Consider the following 19,725-nt stretch of genomic DNA (forward strand, 5'->3'; position numbering starts at 1 on the left):
GTATGTGTTGTGTTCAATAATTCTTCAGTACTTGGTCTCTATCTAGGAATGATGTTATTTTCTCTTCATTTAACCTAGTTATGGTGTTTCTGGGATGTTCAGGTCACACTCAGGGCCAGTTTGAGGAGTTCTTTAGGAAGACCCCACTGGGCCGCTACATCTCAGAGGCAGACCCGGAGATGCAGGCTGAGTTCTTCCACAGGTACCTGCAGGATTTCATCTCCATGACCATGAATGTGACCTGTCAGGAGGATCTGCAGGTAATGACTTTCATTGTTTTACTGTCAACATTTATAAAATGATGTCATTAGTCTGTTTTTATGGATCCCAGCAATCATTGGAAAACATGGATGTCTGTTTCTGACTGGAGAGTCCTGCCTAAATAAAGATGAATTGAATTGTTATTTCAAGGTGTTAATTATTAGTTTGTGTGTGTGTACACATCCATACATCCTAACCAATCTTCCAGCTCCTTTGCGGTGCCTTGACCTGTTGTGTGAACGAGCTGCGGCTGCGTCACGATGACGTCATGGGGAAGGAAGTGACCTCGCTACCCTGGGTCCACGCTGCCTACCATGAGTTTAAGAACCGCCTGCAGAACCTGTCCAGGATGATCAGCATGGAGCCCCAGTTGGCCCAGGTCCTCCGGGTGAACACACATGCCAGAGAGGGGGATGAACTGGTCAGTATTACTGGGAAGCTCCACTGGGGCGTTGGGAAAACACTATGTTCTATACCAGCTGCACTGGAGTCCGAACTGTGGGCCAGCGCAAGCAGAGCGCGAGGCTTCTAAGTGTGAACATCTTGAAATTAAAACCAGGAGCAGCACACATTATTATGAGGCGTCCTCCACTCAGCAGCCTCCACTGAAGTCTAGTATAGCAGACATTATTATGAGGCGTCCTCCACTCAGCAGCCTCCACTGAAGTCTAGTATAGCAGACATTATTATGAGGCGTCCTCCACTCAGCAGCCTCCACTGAAGTCTAGTATAACAGACATTATTATGAGGCGTCCTCCACTCAGCAGCCTCCACTGAAGTCTAGTATAGCAGACATTATTATGAGGCGTCCTCCACTCAGCAGCCTCCACTGAAGTCTAGTATAGCAGACATTATTATGAGGCGTCCTCCACTCAGCAGCCTCCACTGAAGTCTAGTATAGCAGACATTATTATGAGGCATTATTATGAGGGAGCGTCCTCCACTCAGCAGCCTCCACTGAAGTCTAGCAGACATTATTATGAGGCGTCCTCCACTCAGCAGCCTCCACTGAAGTCTAGTATAGCAGACATTATTATGAGCGTCCTCCTCCACTCAGACAGCCTCCACTGAAGTCTAGTATAGCAGACATTATTATGAGGCGTCCTCCACTCAGCAGCCTCCACTGAAGTCTAGTATAGCAGACATTATTATGAGGCGTCCTCCACTCAGCAGCCTCCACTGAAGTCTAGTATAGCAGACATTATTATGAGGCGTCCTCCACTCAGCAGCCTCCACTGAAGTCTAGTGTAGCAGACATTATTATGAGGCGTCCTCCACTCAGCAGCCTCCACTGAAGTCTAGTATAGCAGACATTATTATGAGGCGTCCTCCACTCAGCAGCCTCCACTGAAGTCTAGTATAGCAGACATTATTATGAGGCGTCCTCCACTCAGCAGCCTCCACTGAAGTCTAGTATAGCAGACATTATTATGAGGCGTCCTCCACTCAGCAGCCTCCACTGAAGTCTAGTATAGCAGACATTATTATGAGACGTCCTCCACTGAAGTCTAGTATAGCAGACATTATTATGAGACAGCCTCCACTCAGCAGCCTCCACTGAAGTCTAGTATAGCAGACATTATTATGAGACGTCCTCCACTCAGCAGCCTCCACTGAAGTCTAGTATAGCAGACATTATTATGAGGCGTCCTCCACTCAGCAGCCTCCACTGAAGTCTAGTATAGCAGACATTATTATGAGGCGTCCTCCACTCAGCAGCCTCCACTGAAGTCTAGTATAGCAGACATTATTATGAGGCGTCCTCCACTCAGCAGCCTCCACTGAAGTCTAGTATAGCAGACATTATTATGAGGCGTCCTCCACTCAGCAGCCTCCACTGAAGTCTAGTATAGCAGACATTATTAGAGGCGTGAAGTCTAGTATAGCAGACATTATTATGAGGCGTCCTCCACTCAGCAGCCTCCACTGAAGTCTAGTATAGCAGACATTATTATGAGGCGTCCTCCACTCAGCAGCCTCCACTGAAGTCTAGTATAGCAGACATTATTATGAGGCGTCCTCCACTCAGCAGCCTCCACTGAAGTCTAGTATAGCAGACATTATTATGAGGCGTCCTCCACTCAGCAGCCTCCACTGAAGTCTAGTATAGCAGACAGGCGTCCTCCCTCCACTCCACTGAAGTCTAGTATAGCAGACATTATTATGAGGCGTCCTCCACTCAGCAGCCTCCACTGAAGTCTAGTATAGCAGACATTATTATGAGGCGTCCTCCACTCAGCAGCCTCCACTGAAGTCTAGTATAGCAGACATTATTATGAGGCGTCCTCCACTCAGCAGCCTCCACTGAAGTCTAGTATAGCAGACATTATTATGAGGCGTCCTCCACTCAGCAGCCTCCACTGAAGTCTAGTATAGCAGACATTATTATGAGCGTCCTCCACTCGTCCTCCCAGTCTAGCAGACAGCCTCCACTGAAGTCTAGTATAGCAGACATTATTATGAGGCGTCCTCCACTCAGCAGCCTCCACTGAAGTCTAGTATAGCAGACTGAATTATTATGAGGCGTCCTCCACTCAGCAGCCTCCACTGAAGTCTAGTATAGCAGACATTATTATGAGGCGTCCTCCACTCAGCAGCCTCCACTGAAGTCTAGTATAGCAGACATTATTATGAGCGTCCTCCCTCCACCAGCAGCCTCCACTGAAGTCTAGTATAGCAGACATTATTATGAGGCGTCCTAGTCCACTCAGCAGCCTCCACTGAAGTCTAGTATAGCAGACATTATTATGAGGCGTCACTCCACTCAGCAGCCTCCACTGAAGTCTAGTATAGCAGACATTATTATGAGGCGTCCTCCACTCAGCAGCCTCCACTGAAGTCTAGTATAGCAGACATTATTAGCAGTCCTCCACTCCAGCAGCCTCCACTGAAGTCTAGTATAGCAGACATTATTATGAGGCGTCCTCCACTCAGCAGCCTCCACTGAAAGTCATTATTATAGTCCTATAGCAGACATTATTATGAGGCGTCCTCCACTCAGCAGCCTCCACTGAAGTCTAGTATAGCAGACATTATTATGAGGCGTCCTCCACTCAGCAGCCTCCACTGAAGTCTAGTATAGCAGACATTATTATGAGGCGTCCTCCACTCAGCAGCCTCCACTGAAGTCTAGTATAGCAGACATTATTATGAGGCAGCCTCCACTGAAGTCTAGTATAGCAGACATTATTATGAGGCGTCCTCCACTCAGCAGCCTCCACTGAAGTCTAGTATAGCAGACATTATTATGAGGCGTCCTCCACTCAGCAGCCTCCACTGAAGTCTAGTATAGCAGACATTACTATGAGGCGTCCTCCACTCAGCGTCCTCCACTCAGCAGCCTCCACTGAAGTCTAGTATAGCAGACATTATTATGAGGCGTCCTCCACTCAGCAGCCTCCACTGAAGTCTAGTATAGCAGACATTATTATGAGGCGTCCTCCACTCAGTAGCCTCCACTGAAGTCTAGTATAACAGACATTATTATGAGGCAGCCTCCACTCAGCAGCCTCCACTGAAGTCTAGTATAGCAGACATTATTATGAGGCGTCCTCCACTCAGCAGCCTCCACTGAAGTCTAGTATAGCAGACATTATTATGAGGCGTCCTCCACTCAGCAGCCTCCACTGAAGTCTAGTATAGCAGACATTATTATGAGGCGTCCTCCACTCAGTCAGCCTCCACTGAAGTCTAGTCCACTAGTCAGACATTATTATGAGGCGTCCTCCACTCAGCAGCCTCCACTGAAGTCTAGTATAGCAGACATTATTATGAGGCGTCCTCCACTCAGCAGCCTCCACTGAAGTCTAGTATAGCAGACATTATTATGAGGCGTCCTCCACTCAGCAGCCTCCACTGAAGTCTAGTATAGCAGACATTATTATGAGGCGTCCTCCACTCAGCAGCCTCCACTGAAGTCTAGTATAGCAGACATTATTATGAGGTGTCCACCACTCAGCGTCCTCCACTGAAGTCTAGTATCCACTCCACTCAGCAGCCTCCACTGAAGTCTAGTATAGCAGACATTATTATGAGGCGTCCTCCACTCAGCAGCCTCCACTGAAGTCTAGTATAGCAGACATTATTATGAGGCGTCCTCCACTCAGCAGCCTCCACTGAAGTCTAGTGTAGCAGACATTATTATGATGAGGCGTCCTCCACTCAGCAGCCTCCACTGAAGTCTAGTATAGCAGACATTATTATGAGGCGTCCTCCACTCAGCAGCCTCCACTGAAGTCTAGTATAGCAGACATTATTATGAGGCGTCCTCCACTCAGCAGCCTCCACTGAAGTCTAGTATAGCAGACATTATTATGAGGCGTCCTCCACTCAGCAGCCTCCACTGAAGTCCAGACATTCAGCAGCCTCCACTGAAGTCTAGTATAGCAGACATTATTATGAGGCGTCCTCCACTCAGCAGCCTCCACTGAAGTCTAGTATAGCAGACATTATTATGAGGCGTCCTCCACTCCTCCACTGAAGTCTAGTATAGCAGACATTATTAGCAGCCTCCACTGAAGTCTAGTATAACAGACATTACTATGAGGCGTCCTCCACTCAGCAGCCTCCACTGTAGTCTAGTATAGCAGACATTACTATGAGGCGTCCTCCACTCAGCAGCCTCCACTGAAGTCTAGTATAACAGACATTATTATGAGCGCAGCCTCCACTGAAGTCCTCCACTCAGCAGCCTCCACTGAAGTCTAGTATAGCAGACATTATTATGAGGCGTCCTCCACTCAGCAGCCTCCACTGAAGTCTAGTATAACAGACATTATTATGAGGCGTCCTCCACTCAGCAGCCTCCACTGAAGTCTAGTATAGCAGACATTATTATGAGGCGTCCTCCACTCAGCAGCCTCCCTCCAGTATAGCAGACATTATTATGAGCGTCCTCCACTAGCAGACAGCAGCCTCCACTGAAGTCTAGTATAACAGACATTATTATGAGGCGTCCTCCACTCAGCAGCCTCCACTGAAGTCTAGTATAGCAGACATTATTATGAGGCGTCCTCCACTCAGCAGCCTCCACTGAAGTCTAGTATAGCAGACATTATTATGAGGCGTCCTCCACTGAAGTCTAGTATAGCAGACATTATTATGAGACGTCCTCCACTGAAGTCTAGTATAGCAGACATTATTATGAGGCGTCCTCCACTCAGCAGCCTCCACTGAAGTCTAGTATAGCAGACATTATTATGAGGCGTCCTCCACTCAGCAGCCTCCACTGAAGTCTAGTATAGCAGACATTATTATGAGGCGTCCTCCACTCAGCAGCCTCCACTGAAGTCTAGTATAACAGACATTATTATGAGGCGTCCTCCACTCAGCAGCCTCCACTGAAGTCTAGTATAACAGACATTATTATGAGGCGTCCTCCACTCAGCAGCCTCCACAGTCTAGTATAGCAGACATTACAGCCTCCACTGCAGTCTGAAGTCTAGTATAGCAGACATTATTATGAGGCGTCCCTCACTAGCAGACAGCAGCCTCCACTGAAGTCTAGTCCACTCAGCAGCCTCCACTGAAGTCTAGTATAGCAGACATTATTATGAGGCAGCCTCCACTGAAGTCTAGTGTAGCAGGCCAGTTCAGCGTTAAAGGGATTCTTCATTTTATTTTCAAGCAATGATACTTTTGTTTCCTTCCAGTCTTTTGAATGCTGGTAGAGATGAAAGGAAAGGTAAATATTTGTGTTTCAGCTCCAGCGTAGGGAGATGCTTGCTGTGATATCACTCCTTTATGCTGTGTGGCTTGTGTTCATATAAAACATTTTCAGGAACAAGGATATCTTAAGTATATTCCTCTGCATTGTGTCATTTTGCATTGACCATAGCCTTGTGTGCCTGGCATCTATGTTCTCCTCTGCCAGGATGCAGAGCAAATGTGATAATGCAATGTCTAGCGACACGAGACTGCGTTACCCCTCAAAGCATGCTTTAACTCCCCAGGTGCTGGACGTGTATGCGGCCGTGGCCTGTGTAGAGTACCTGGAGCCCCAGGCTCTGGACACAGACGGCCAGCGGCTGGTCTGGCTCAGACAGGTCAAGAGGCTCCAGGTTCCCATCGAGCTGGTCTGCTCCGAGGAGAATCTGAGACACTATAAGGACAGGAGTGTGGCCATGGTCCACAGAGTTCAGTGAGTTAACAGGGATTCTATCCAATCTCAATGACCTGGAACTTGAATGGCAAGGTTGACATAGTGACATTGACATGGCCAGTATATAAACTGACTCTATTTATCAACTGTTATTTTTTGTTTGTTGCATTGTCCCTCTATTTAATTTTGATTTAAAAGAAGTGTAAAGCTGTCCAGTCATCTGAAGGGCAGTTTTGTATTATTTGATAGCTGCTAAAACTTTAGAACAACAGATTTGTATTTTTTTTGTGACTTGTTTTTTCTGTGGTTTCTGTAGGACTGGGTGGAACCGCATCGTCACCCTGTCTCTGTTTGTGGAGCACATGTTACTGGGCATCGAGGCGGTGGAGAAGAGGCTGAAGCCTCTGGTCTTGGAGCACACCAGAGGGTTGTGCCAGGTCAGTGTGGTCTGGGGTCATATCTATAGGAATAATGATGTCAATTGAGAATCTCCATCAAAAATGATTTAAATACAAGATTGGGCTTAATCTGTGTCTGGGAAACCTCCTTTTAGTGTATGTATAGTATTGTATAGTGGCACAGCGGTCAAAGGCACTGCATCTCTGTGCTAGAGGCTTCACTACAGACACACTGGTTCGAATCCAGGCTGTATCACAACCGGCCGTGATTGGGAGTCCCACAGGGCGGCGCACAATTGGCCCAGGTTTGACCAGTGTAGGCCGTCATTATAAATAAGAATTTGTTCTTCACTGACTTGCCTAGTTAAATAAAATGGTGCCCTTCAGTGGTCTATTTTAGTCAGTGTAACAGGTAACCACACCACTCCTCTGATTTGCCTGGGCTAATATCAGAATAATATACTGAACTAAAATATAAATGCAATACGCAACAATTTCAAAGATTTTACTGAGTTTCAGTTCACATAAGGAAATCTGTCTATTGAAATAAATTCATTTCATCTATGGATTTCACATGACTGGGAATACAGATATGAATCTCTTGATCACAGACACCTTAAAAAAACTGTGGGAATCAGAAAACCAGTCAGTATCTGGTGTGACCACCATGTGCCTCATGCAGCGAGACATCTTCTTTGCATAGAGTTGATCAGGCTGTTGATTGTGGAATGTTGTCCCACTCCTCTTCAATGACTGTGTGAAATTGCTGGATATTGGCGGGAACTTGAACACGCTGTCGTACCCGTTGATCCAGAGCATCTCAAACATGCTCAATGGGTGACATGTCTGGTGATTATGCAGGCCATGGAATAAATGGGACATTTTCAGCTAACCAGGAATTGTGTGCAGATCCTTATGACATGGGGCCGTGCATTATCATGCTGACACATGAGGTGATGGCGGCAGATGAATGGCATGACAATGGGCCTCAGGATCTCGTCACGGTATCTCTGTACATTGAAATTGCCATTGATAAAATGCAATTGTGTACATTGTCCGTAGCTTATGCCTTTTTAAAGGGGTGGATCTGCTTAATATTGAGGAAAGAATATTGGTTCCATCAATGTAATTGTCTGCATCATTTCCAATCCCCCATATATTTTTGGGGTAAATATATACAGTGGGGAGAAGTATTTGATACACTGCTGATTTTGCAGGTTTTCCTACTTACAAAGCATGTAGAGGTCTGTAATTTTTATCATAGGTACACTTCAACTGTGACAGACGCAATCTAAAACAAAAATCCAGAAAATCACATTGTATGATTTTTAAGTAAAGCCATCCCTAAAGCCAACACCACATTTGGCCTCCTTTCCTTCCAGTTCTCTGCTGCCTGTGACTGGAACGAATTGCAAAAATCGCTGAAGTTGGAGACTTTTATCTCCCTCACCAATTTTAAACATCTGCTATCTGAGCAGCTAACCGATCGCTGCAGCTGTACATAGTCCATCGGTAAATAGCCCACCCAATTTACCTACCTCAGCCCCATACTGTTTTTATTTATTTACTTTTCTGTTCTTTTGCACACCAGTATCTCTACCTGCACATGACCATTCGATCATTTATCACTCCAGTGTTAATCTGCTAAATTGCAATTATTCGCCTACCTCCTCATGCCTTTTGCACACAATGTATATAGACTCTCTTTTTCTTTTTCTACTGTGTTATTGACTTGTTTATTGTTTACTCCATGTGTAACTCTGTGTTGTTGTCTGTTCACACTGCTATGCTTTATCTTGGCCAGGTCGCAGTTGTAAATGAGAACTTGTTCTCAACTAGCCTACCTGGTTAAATAAAGGTGAATATATATATATATATATATATATATTAATTCAACCTGAACATTCAACCTCTCCCATCTATCTCTCAACATCATCCTTTTTGGATGTCTATTTGCCATATATTTTTCAACTGTACTGTGATGCTTCACAAACGAATTGGGCACTATTCACAACGTTGACATCAGTAAACCGCTCACCCACACGATACCATACATGTGGTCTGCAGTTGTGAGGCCGATTTTGAATGTACTGCCAAATTCTCTAAAACAAGTTTGGAGGAGGCTTGTGGTAGAGAAATGAACATGACATTTTTTTGGCATCAACTCTGAAGGACATTCCTACAATCAGCATGCCAATTGCACGCTCCCTCAAAATTGTAGACATATGTGCCATTGTGTTGTATGACAAAAGGACGCTCTAAAATGTGCAGGTTTATTGACCCCAGCACAAGGTGTACCTGTGTAATGATCATGCTGTTTAATCAGCTTCTTGATATGCCACATCTGTCAGGTGGATGGATTATCTTGGTAAAGGATAAATGCTCACTAACAGGGATGCAAACAAATTTGTGCCCAAAATTTGGGAGACATACGCTTTATGTGCAAATGGGAAATGTCTGCAATCTTTTATTTGCGCTCATGAAACAGGACCAACACTTTACATGTTGAGTTTATCTTTTTGCTCAGTGTCATCTTTCCTTTCCTTTCAAAATGGCATTTGTTGTCTTTGTTCTATCAAGATCCTGGAGAAGGACTCTGACCTGAAAATGAAGAAGCCGTTTGAGGCGGTGATCGGTATACTGAAAGCCTGCAAAGACGGAGCAATGGAGCGCATTTTCAGGTACGGATTCCCTTTCCTTCCTCATCTGTCTGGAAGTATACTTCTATTACAATCCTGATCCAGCAAAGCAGAGATTGGCTGGTATTATAACACAAAGGAAGCATATGGCTGGATCATGATTAGACTCTGACCACTCAAACCTCAGGGCCTTACTTATAGTGGGTATATACAAGGACCGGGAGTTTTTCCTGGTCACATTCGCATAACAAAGAAAAACTCAGGGCTTCAATTATAGTGTATAGTGTCTAGCTCTATAATTTTAACCAGCTCAACATCCCTCAACAGCCCTGCATGCTGTATGCTTAACTTGCATAACTCGCTATCTTGTCCGTGTCCAGGTTTGGCCTCCAGCCGTGCCCTGTGTGTATGAGCGACCCCCATGACCCCCTGAGCCTGCCGTGTGACCACATCTACTGCCTGGCCTGCATCAGACAGTGGCTGGTCCCAGGTCAGATGTTCTGTCCTCTCTGCATGCAGGCTGTGCCAGACGACTTCACTCTCAGGCCCTCTGAAGACATAAGGTGAGGGCGGACCCTCTCATGTTGATTAGTACATGACTAAGGTTATTAGACATACTGATGGCTGTTTGTTATGTGAAGAAGATAACCTCATGGAAATAACTCTCACTTTATTGTGATTTAATGCTATTTGAATGTTTTATTGTTGTTTAAGCTTCAATTCATTCATTCATTTCCCTGCCATTCATTAGTTTCACTGCCATTCATTAATTACCTAATACCGTTTTTGTGTATGCATTTTAGGCTCACCAGTTTTAAGTGCTTTCATACTGTTAGGTCCTAAATGAACCTTGTAAAAACTCATGGACGATTAACTGACTTGCCTAGTTAAATTAAGGTAAAATAAATAAAAACATCTGGTGTAGAAGCCAGACTCTTGCACTCAATATTTCAATAGGATACCTGATAATTAACACGATTTCAAGTTTAGAGTCAGAACCCATCAATATTGTAACGGAATTGAATTATTAACATACAGTATGTGTGGGTTCATTGCATTGTTGGTCACGGTTGTGTGAATCATATTATTATACAGAGTTCTCATCAACCAGAACGCCTGCTTCAGGAAGCAGTGCAACGCCTTCTTCATAGACCTGGTCTCAACAGTGTGCTTCAAGGACAACTCTCCCCCCTGCAGGGCCATCATCCTCCACCTGCTCTCCTTCCTCATGGTGGAGGTCCACTCTGTGCCCATCATCAGAGGTGGTGAGTGGGTGGAGATGGGGGTGTGGGCCACTGTGTTTGTCTTGTTGTGTGTTGTTGTCCTCACAATCCTCTTCCTCTTTGCCAGCTCATCGTCAGATTCTGACCAAGGCCCTCTCTCCCTTTGACGACTCTGTTGACAAAAACCCAGTAGTTCGGTCGGTTGTTCTCAAACTCCTGCTCAAATACAGGTGATTATGTGACTAGTACTGCTAGACTACTCTTTCATTCATGATTGTAAATATATCAACATTTTTCAAATGACCCTCACTGTTTGATTAAATTCACGTTTGTTTTTGAAGCTTTGATGACGTGAAAGACTACCTGCAGCAGCACCTGACAGCAGTTGAACAGAGCAACATCTTGGAGGAATCAGACAAGAATGAACTGTATTCTCTGTATATCAACTGTCTGGAGGTGGGTGTACATATGGTCCATTGAATCATCTGTCTGGAGATAGGTCTACATATGGCCCATTGAATCATCTGTCTGGATTTAGGTGTACATATGGCCCATTGAATCATCTGTCTGGAGGTAGGTGTACATATGGCCCATTGAATGGAGGTAGGTGTACATATGGCCCATTGAATCTACAGTAGCATGTATGTGGTTGGTGTACATATGGCCCATTGAATGGAGGTAGGTGTACATATGGTCCATTGAATCATCTGTCTGGAGGTAGGTGTACATATGGCCCATTGAATCATCTGTCTGGAGGTAGGTGTACATATGGCCCATTGAATGGAGGTAGGTATATATATGGCCCATTGAATCTACAGGAGCATGTATGTGGTTGGTGTATATAAAGAGTTATGCATCAGTAATTGTTGGTATGAAGAGATATCGGCTAAGTACATTGATTTGACTGTTTGGAGTTGAATAATGCTATTTAAATGAATACTGCTATTTCAGTGACGTGTGCTATTTCAGTGAATAATGCTATTTCAAGCAACTACATGTAGAGTTTTTGCATTGTAATTTCAGAAAATGTCCATAATAATCTATCTCAGGTAATAGTGGAATGATAGTGTTTTACACATTTTTATTTATTTTGGGCCAATACAAAATAGCATTCTAAAATGCAGACTCGCTATTTGACAATGAAAGCCAGATGGGAAAACTGCACCCTCCCTCTTCCATCGACGTCACTAAAAGGCGTGGTCATCCCCTCATCGAGTCCAACGAACAATGGCAGACTGGGACAAGCGGACAATGTAGAAATCGCTTTGTCATTTCCTGGTTACTGAAATTCCATGCTCAATTTCAGTATGTGTGAGAAAACAAGCACTGAATAGTGTAGGGAATCAATGTACCATCTAAATCACTGTGAAATAGGTTTTCAATTACCAAAAATATTGTTTTTACGGCTGTTTTGAAGTTGATGGACGTAACGGAAAGTAAAATAGTCTTGCCATCAAGGATCCTTGGGAAGTCAGATGGCACGAACCTCTCCACCGTGAAGTTGATGGACGTAACGGAAAGTAAAATAGTCTTGCCATCAAGGATCCTTGGGAAGTCAGATGGCACGAACCTCTCCACCGTGAAGTTGATGGACGTAACGGAAAGTAAAATAGTCTTGCTATCAAGGATCCTTGGGAAGTCAGATGGCACGAACCTCTCCACCGTGTTGCGGGGAAATGGCATGCGGGGGAGGGGAGGGAATTGTTTATATTGAGCCTAAGTGTAGTTGCAGTTCACCAAGCTTCTACATGTGTGACACATTCTACATGTAGCATCTTTCAGTGACATGCTTTTTCAGTGACATCATTGTCACACCCTCCTCTCCATCCCAGGATTCCATGTTTGAGCGGATGCAGTGCCACACTGCGGCGGAGCAGCAGGCCTGCATGCAGGATGAGAGGGTCTTCCTGGGGGACTTCCTGCAGTTGGATGCCGGCCACGCAGCCACCGTAGAGTACCTGCAGCAGGTGGCCAGGGTGCGCATGGGGCTGGACAGAGCTGCAGACCTGCTGGTCCACATGCTGTCTGCTGCTGCCACAGGTACGTCCGTCATCCTGGATCCTGTTCAGTAGGGTACAACTAGCATTGGGTCATTTCAAGTAGTCTGCCAGTATCACTCCATTTAATAACGTTTTTTTTCTGTTTTGTTCCTGTTGAACACGACCCTTGTGTTTCAAAATGATACTTGTGGGTGTAGGTCAACTGTCGTATAATATATATGATTGATTTGATAGACTATTCAATGATTTAATTAATACAGTAGGACGGCAGGTAGCCTAGCGGTTAGATTATTGGGGCAGTAACTGAAAGTTTGCTGGTTTGAATACCCGAGCCGACAAGGTGGAAAATCTGTCGATGTGCTCTTGAGCAAGGCACTTAACCTTCATTTGCTCAAGGGGCACCATACTGCTATGGCTGACTCTGTAAAACAACACATCTAACTTCACCTACCCAGTGGATGTGACTATAAAAACTAAAATCTATTTAAAAAAAAAAAAAAAAAAAAGTTTGCCTAATTATCCTAGACCTCCTCTCAATCAATCGTATGTGTTCATGTGACGCTTCCCTCTCCCATTATGGTCCAATAGGATCGCAGGAGGAGTCTCCTAACGGCGTTGCGGCCTTCCTGACCAGCGTGGTAGAACTGTGTAGACGCAGCGGGAACGACTGGTACCGGGTCTACCTCATCCGTAAGATCTGCAGCCAGCGCGGCGTGGAGTTTGTTCAGAAACTCCTGAAGGTGGCTGACATCCGGTGGTTGTTCCCTGCTGAAGTTCTGCAGCAGGTATTGTGGCCATTTTGTCTTTCTTTATGGGAGAGTAATGTAGGGAGCAATACGATGTCCGTACCAAGCTGGAAGTGGTACGGGGATAGTCAACCTTTTAGCTTCGGGTGTTCTTATTTCATCCAAAATGTTTTTAAGTTTGTATTTGTTAAATGGGTATTTAATATCTAGAATCTCATGGCTAGCATTTTTGGAGTATGTAGCGATTATGTACGTAGCGTTTTTTTTTTTTACTAAGTATTCCTGTATTGATGTGATGATATAAACCATATTTCATACCATTTTAACCACTCTTTCTCTCTTCTGTTGTCCTTCAGAATGAGGATGGCAGCCAGATAGACCAATATCTTGTATGTGGAGAGGATTACAAGACAATCCGAGATGCTGTTGCCAAGGCAATGATGGAAGGCAAAATCGAGGGATTGGACAACGCTTGTGAGGTATTGTTGTAGTTCTACTTTACTTCAGAACTGAAACACCTGCAGAACATTTTGCATTAGCTTGTGATTTGATTTTGCTTGTTCATTTGTATGTTCTTTCTATCAGATATTCTGTTTTTAATGTGTTAAAGGCCCAGTGCAGTCAAAACATTATTTTTCCTGTGTTGTATGTATATTTCCACACTGAGGTTGGAATAATACTGTGAAAGTGATGATAAGGCCCTATTACTGTGAGAGCTGTTTTTCAGCCTGTTTTGTTGGGATGGAGTTTTGGCCTTCCATGGTGACATCACCATGCAGTAAATGAGTTAATAGACCAATAAGAAAGAGTTCCAAATCTCTGCCAATAACAGCACGTTTTCAGTTTTCCCATCCCCACTCAGTCCACTCCCAGACAGTCCGAGCAAAACTCTTACTTGAGAAAATGCTCTTTGCTAAGAAGCTGTTGTTTCTTTTTGACCATTTTAATTTAAAACAATCGTAGTAAGGTACTTAATTATTACCAATAAATGATTTTGATATTGGGGGGAAAACACTGCTGTGTGTGTCTGTGTGCAGGGCTGTAAATGTCCCCCACAGAAGAAAGCAGTCTACCTGCTCCTGGCCCTGTTCAGAGAAGTCACCTCTCTCTACAGATCAGCCAATGACAGCTTCCATCCTAAACCTGTGGTAAGAGTCCTTATACAAAGACAAAATACTGTGATGTTGTCCCAATTCTCTCCTTCCCACCCTCACTGATTTGAAAGAAAATGACTGACATAAGACACATGGTGGAAACTCGTACTAGACCATGTCACCACCAATCAAAAGCTTTGAGTAGTGAATGAGTGCACATGTCAAGAGAAAGGAATATTATTGTCAGTCTCTTCAGCTTCCATACTTCACCTGTCTTTACACCTAAAGCTAACACTGTATCCCCCCAGCAATGCCAGGCCCTGTTGGCGTTCATCCAGGCCTCCAAGGTGTTGGTCAGCCCAGAGGTGAGGGCCTTCGCCCAGGCCCTGGTGGCCAACCGCCTGGGGCCCCTGGAAGTCCGTCCCGGGGCCTCTGGGGCCCAGTGTGTGGTGGTGGAGCTGAGCATCCACCTGGCTGCAGTGCTGCTCTGTGGGAACCAGGGTCTACTGACGCCCCTCCAGCAGCTGGCCCTACTGCCTGCCAACATGCAGGTGGGAACACTGGAGCTGCGTGCCCGATGGCACACTGTTTCCTATGTAGTGCAATACTTTAGTTTTGACCATGGCCCATAGGGTAAGGACTAGTTCATTAAGAACTCCCCTCACCTGGTTGCCTAGGTCTTCATTTGACATGAATAGAAAGGAAATAACAAAAACCATCTTACACACGGCCCTCCAGGAATTTAGTTTGACACTCCTGGTCTGGAAGGAATCCAGGCTAAACGCTTTTCACACTACAGAGCCGAGCCAAGCTGTACTGGGCTGGCCTGGTATGCATTCAACATTTAATAGAATGCTGAAAAGCTAACCTGTGAAAATAAATATCAATGCCAGCGCAGTATGGTTTGGCTTTGCCCTGTAGTCTGAAAATGGTTGGTTGATTCATTATTGAAATACTTTAAAAGGCATATCCACCACATCAGTAAAGTATCAGTCAGTACAGTCCATGGAAAACAACAGCGTTCAACACATAGTCCAGCTAACGTTGATGTTTGTTCCTGTGTGTCTTTAGAGAGCCTTCCTCCCCACCATGCCAGAGGACATGCTAGCAGTGGCTCACAAAGCTATGGGGCAGCTGCAGTGGTACTGTAAGTATAGTAACAGCCTCAACAAAGGATGTGTGAATTTTGGAAGATTTAGCAGATTTAACTGTCTAAAATGTGAAGTCATCCAAGCTTTCTTCTGCTCTTACACAGTTTGTCCCAACAATCACCCGTGCACCATCGGTGAGGTACGTAACATTTGAGTTTATTCCGAATAATCTTATCGAGGCGGCAGGGTAGCCTAGTGGTTAGAGCGTTGGACTAGTAACCGGAAGGTTGCAAGTTCAAACCCCCGAGCTGACAAGGTACAAATCTGTCGTTCTGCCCCCGAACAGGCAGTTAACCCACTGTTCCTAGGCCGTCATTCAAAATAAGAATTTGTTCTTAACTGACTTGCCTGGTTAAATAAAGGTAAAATAAAAAATCTTTGGCCCTAACTTTTGGTTTTGAAGTACTGTTTCTCAGAATCTCTCTCTCCTACCCCTCTGTCTGACCCCTCTAACCACAGTGTGGCCAGCCCATGGAGAGGAGTCGCTGCCTGGACTGTGGCCTTGAGATTGGAGGGGACAACCACATAGCTGTCCCTGGCTTCCAAGCCGTTCAGATTCAGTGAGTGGGATTTTTATGGAATTTCTAAGACAGTTGATAATGACTTGAGCAGGTGCTGCACTGTGCAGACTTCGGTTCAAACAGACTTTTATTTTATTTCAAGTTGTTTAGCTGTGCTTGATTGAGCTGACATGGCACAATGGAACTAATGGAATAGCCCCCAAAGTACAAACCCTGCCCATCTGGCCATCCAAGCAGGCTCATACTATTTGAACCCAGGTCTGGTATCATGATGGCACCGGAGAATGGAGAAAAAAACAAATGTTGTTTTTCCCCTTCTTCACAGGGTGACCGCACCCAGACCGGCCACATCCTGGGAGAGCCCAGACGGAGAGACAACCTGGACATGCAGGACACCAAGAACATGTCCCCAGTGCCCTTTAACCTGCTGCGCCTGGTCACACACATGGCCATGCTGCTAGGGGCCAGCAGTCACCCCCAGGTAAGTACACTAGAGCAGGGGTTTTCAAACGTCTCCTCGTGATCACACAGCTGTTCCATGTGGTGGAACTATTCCAGAGTTAACACACCTGATTCAACGAATCATCAAGCATTTAGGGCTCTCGAGTGGCACAGCGGTCTAAGCCACTGCATCTCAGTGCAAGAGGCGTCACTACCGTCCCTGGTTCGAATCCAGGCTGTATCACATCTGACCTTGCGCACAATTGGCCCAGCGGCGTGGGTTTGGCCGGGGTAGGCAGTCATTGTAAATAACAATTTGTTTTTAACTGACTTGCCTAGTTAAATAAAGGTTAAATGTTTAATTTTTTTGATAAGGTGAATTAGAATTAGTTCAGGGCCGCAACAACTAAAGTGTGAAATGTCTGAGGAGGTTGAAAAGCACTGCACTAGAGGTACCTGCTGTACATGGATGGATGGGGTTATTGGTTTGACTGTTGTCCAGTGGTGACCGTTACATCTCTTGAAGGACACTTGCCTCAACGGAGTCTCTTGATCTCCCACTTTCTCTCTCTGCTCACTCTCGCTCTCTTTCACCCCCACTCCCTCCCTTTCTCACCCTCCCCCTCTTTCTCTCTCTGTAGGTCATCGGTGCCATCATCAAGCCCCCAGTGCCCGACCCCGGTGCGTTCCTGTGGGCCCACCTGTTGAAGGACATGGAGCAGGTGACTAGGTCGCTGGGGAAGGGGTCTGACGACACGGTCAACACCGTCCACCTGGTCATCAGCAGCCTTCTGGGTCCCCACCAGCCTGGCCAGTGTAAGGGACCAGAAACACCTCCATGTCCTCAATAGGTTTACAATCACTAAAAACAAGCATCACCACTAATGCTGTCTGATTACAAGCCAACTGTTACGAATCCCTTTTGGCCCGACAGTCTAGGGGGGATGGTAATGAGACTCGTAACATAACTCATGCAAATTATTGTGACAAACCACGACAACAGAAATCTACCGTCAAACTCTAGGTTTATTTATAAAACACACGGTAATGGGGGGAGCAGGAAAAGGGGCTGAGCTGGACCCAAGGAAAGAAACAATAAGTATTCAAAAACACCCCTAAGCTAGACTAGCCTACTTTAACAACAGCTAACTAACTAACCAAAAATACAGTGGGTGGTCCGCCCAGTTCTAACTAGTGTATTTAACAAATTTCACCTACGGGTAGTGTATGCCCATGGGCGACTTGTCTTGGTTTCCCCCTTTTCCACCAGCAATCAAACACAAACACCATAACCAAAAACAATACTCACAGGTGATGACAAAGTGCTATGAGGTGCTTAAACAAAAGAGAGGTTAAGACACAAAGCGAGAGTGAAACACAGAGACCTACAGACATGGCATTTACAGCGAGATTGAGCTGAGCTGAGCTCTAGAACAAACAAATGATGGGGTTTTTAAACCATGGGGAAGGAACTGTGATAGGTCAGGAAATAGGAGGAGGTGTGTCTTCTGATTGATGATTGATTGTTGACTGATTGGGGAGTGATGATTTTCACCTGAGAGGGGAGAAGGAGAGAAAAGATACACACACAGGATAACTGTATCCGTAACACCAACTAAGCATGCTAATGGTGCTATTAAATTAGCCATTCCTTATTGAAGTTTTAGAATCATATGTACATTCTTTACCATCATTGTTATTGAATCATTGTCTGTGAATGATATCAGACACTGAAAGGTTCCTTTACTCTTTTCTGCTTCTCTCTCCAGGGCCTGTTCCCTATGACAACCTGCTCTCCACCAAGGAGGCCCGAAACGGCTGGGAGACCACCGTCAGCAATGACATCATCACACCTCAGCTGAAGGTACCAACTGATTACATCAGTCACCATTTGACTCAGTTCATCATCTCTAGATGAATAAATGACTTTAGTACCTTTTTTAATACAGTCAACAACATTTGTATTTGTTCGGTGGTCCATCTATAACTGTCGTGTTCATTAGAGCACGCAATGGAAAACGTTTTAAAATGTTTGCAATGGAAAAGAAAAACATTTTGCGTTTTCTTATTGGACAAGTCTAGGTAGTCCCTCTCTCTTTTGAATTTGTTTTCTTCTGTTTAGTGTTTAATGAACACCGCCCTGAATAACAGAAACATGATCTAAATGATACCCTTTCGTCCCCCTCTGTCTCTCTCTCTCCCCTCGTCCCATCCCGTCTCCAGCACCTGGACAGGCGGCTGAAGGAAGTGAACGCCTTTGTCCGGGCCGACTTGCGGGTCTCCTCCAACCCTGTGATGAGGCTGGTGTTCGGGGACCCGCTCCTCTTCCTTGCCTCTTTGCCCCGGGAGTCTCTGATCCACAGTTCGGCTGTGTGGAGCTGCAGGGAGCGGGTGTCTCTACTCAGCCTCACCCACATCGTGGAGCAGCACAACGGCAGGGACACCCTGCCCATGCTCTGGCGGTTCCTGCAGAGGGTATGAGCTGAGGCATCGCTGAACGGAAACCTCCGTCTTATTCATTAGTGCACAGCGTAGCAAAATGTTTTGCGATGGGAAGCGAGCGATTCTTATTGGACAGGTTTTTGTAGTCTCTCCTTGTTTCCGGTAATCATGGTAGCATCCACATTAATGTAAAAATGTTTAGAAACATATTCTATTCTTATTTACAATAAAAGTGACTCCAAAATGACACAATACATTATTTACCATTTAATTTCTATTGGGCACAGAATAATCTGAAACACAACCAAAATATTCATTATAATGTTATAATGAATAATAATAAACGTGTTTACAGTCTCATTGACAGTCACAATGTTGGTCAGACCTTCGTTCTATGCGGTGTGATTGGCAGTTTTACCGTACCCTGTGATTGGTCGCGGTAACATCACCCCCCCTCTGATTGGTCTGCTGACAGGAGGCAGAGCTGCGGTTGGTGAAGTTCCTTCCTGACATCCTGGCACTGCAGAGAGATTTGGTGAAGAGGTTCCAGAACGTGACTGACCTCACCTGCCATACCATCGCTGACTTCCTTCACAGCCAGAAAGCAGGTACTAGTTTAAACTATACTTCTGGGTTAGTCACAGTACTGTATGTCCAACTGAAAACAATCAGTGGTATTTTACGTGTTATTGGCATGGTACAGCGAGCA

At 45.2% G+C, this 19,725-nt stretch overlaps 1 protein-coding gene across 1 annotated transcript in view; it reads left to right on the forward strand.

Annotated features, from left to right (window-relative positions):
• Positions 1 to 19,725, forward strand: part of LOC135554692 (E3 ubiquitin-protein ligase rnf213-alpha-like) — a 68,783-nt gene that overhangs the window by 33,569 nt on the left and 15,489 nt on the right. Inside the window, 22 exon segments of the mRNA XM_064987115.1 lie at positions 103 to 260; positions 470 to 682; positions 6,213 to 6,400; positions 6,678 to 6,798; positions 9,340 to 9,440; positions 9,779 to 9,961; positions 10,494 to 10,663; positions 10,749 to 10,851; positions 10,963 to 11,077; positions 12,454 to 12,661; positions 13,210 to 13,406; positions 13,724 to 13,846; positions 14,405 to 14,515; positions 14,770 to 15,012; positions 15,533 to 15,608; positions 15,717 to 15,751; positions 16,072 to 16,170; positions 16,456 to 16,614; positions 17,216 to 17,390; positions 18,344 to 18,438; positions 18,798 to 19,049; positions 19,492 to 19,624. Coding sequence (XP_064843187.1) covers positions 103 to 260; positions 470 to 682; positions 6,213 to 6,400; positions 6,678 to 6,798; positions 9,340 to 9,440; positions 9,779 to 9,961; positions 10,494 to 10,663; positions 10,749 to 10,851; positions 10,963 to 11,077; positions 12,454 to 12,661; positions 13,210 to 13,406; positions 13,724 to 13,846; positions 14,405 to 14,515; positions 14,770 to 15,012; positions 15,533 to 15,608; positions 15,717 to 15,751; positions 16,072 to 16,170; positions 16,456 to 16,614; positions 17,216 to 17,390; positions 18,344 to 18,438; positions 18,798 to 19,049; positions 19,492 to 19,624 — 3,258 coding nt within the window.

The sequence above is a fragment of the Oncorhynchus masou genome, chromosome 14, assembly GCF_036934945.1.
Source record: "Oncorhynchus masou masou isolate Uvic2021 chromosome 14, UVic_Omas_1.1, whole genome shotgun sequence".
NCBI classification, from domain to species: domain Eukaryota; kingdom Metazoa; phylum Chordata; class Actinopteri; order Salmoniformes; family Salmonidae; genus Oncorhynchus; species Oncorhynchus masou.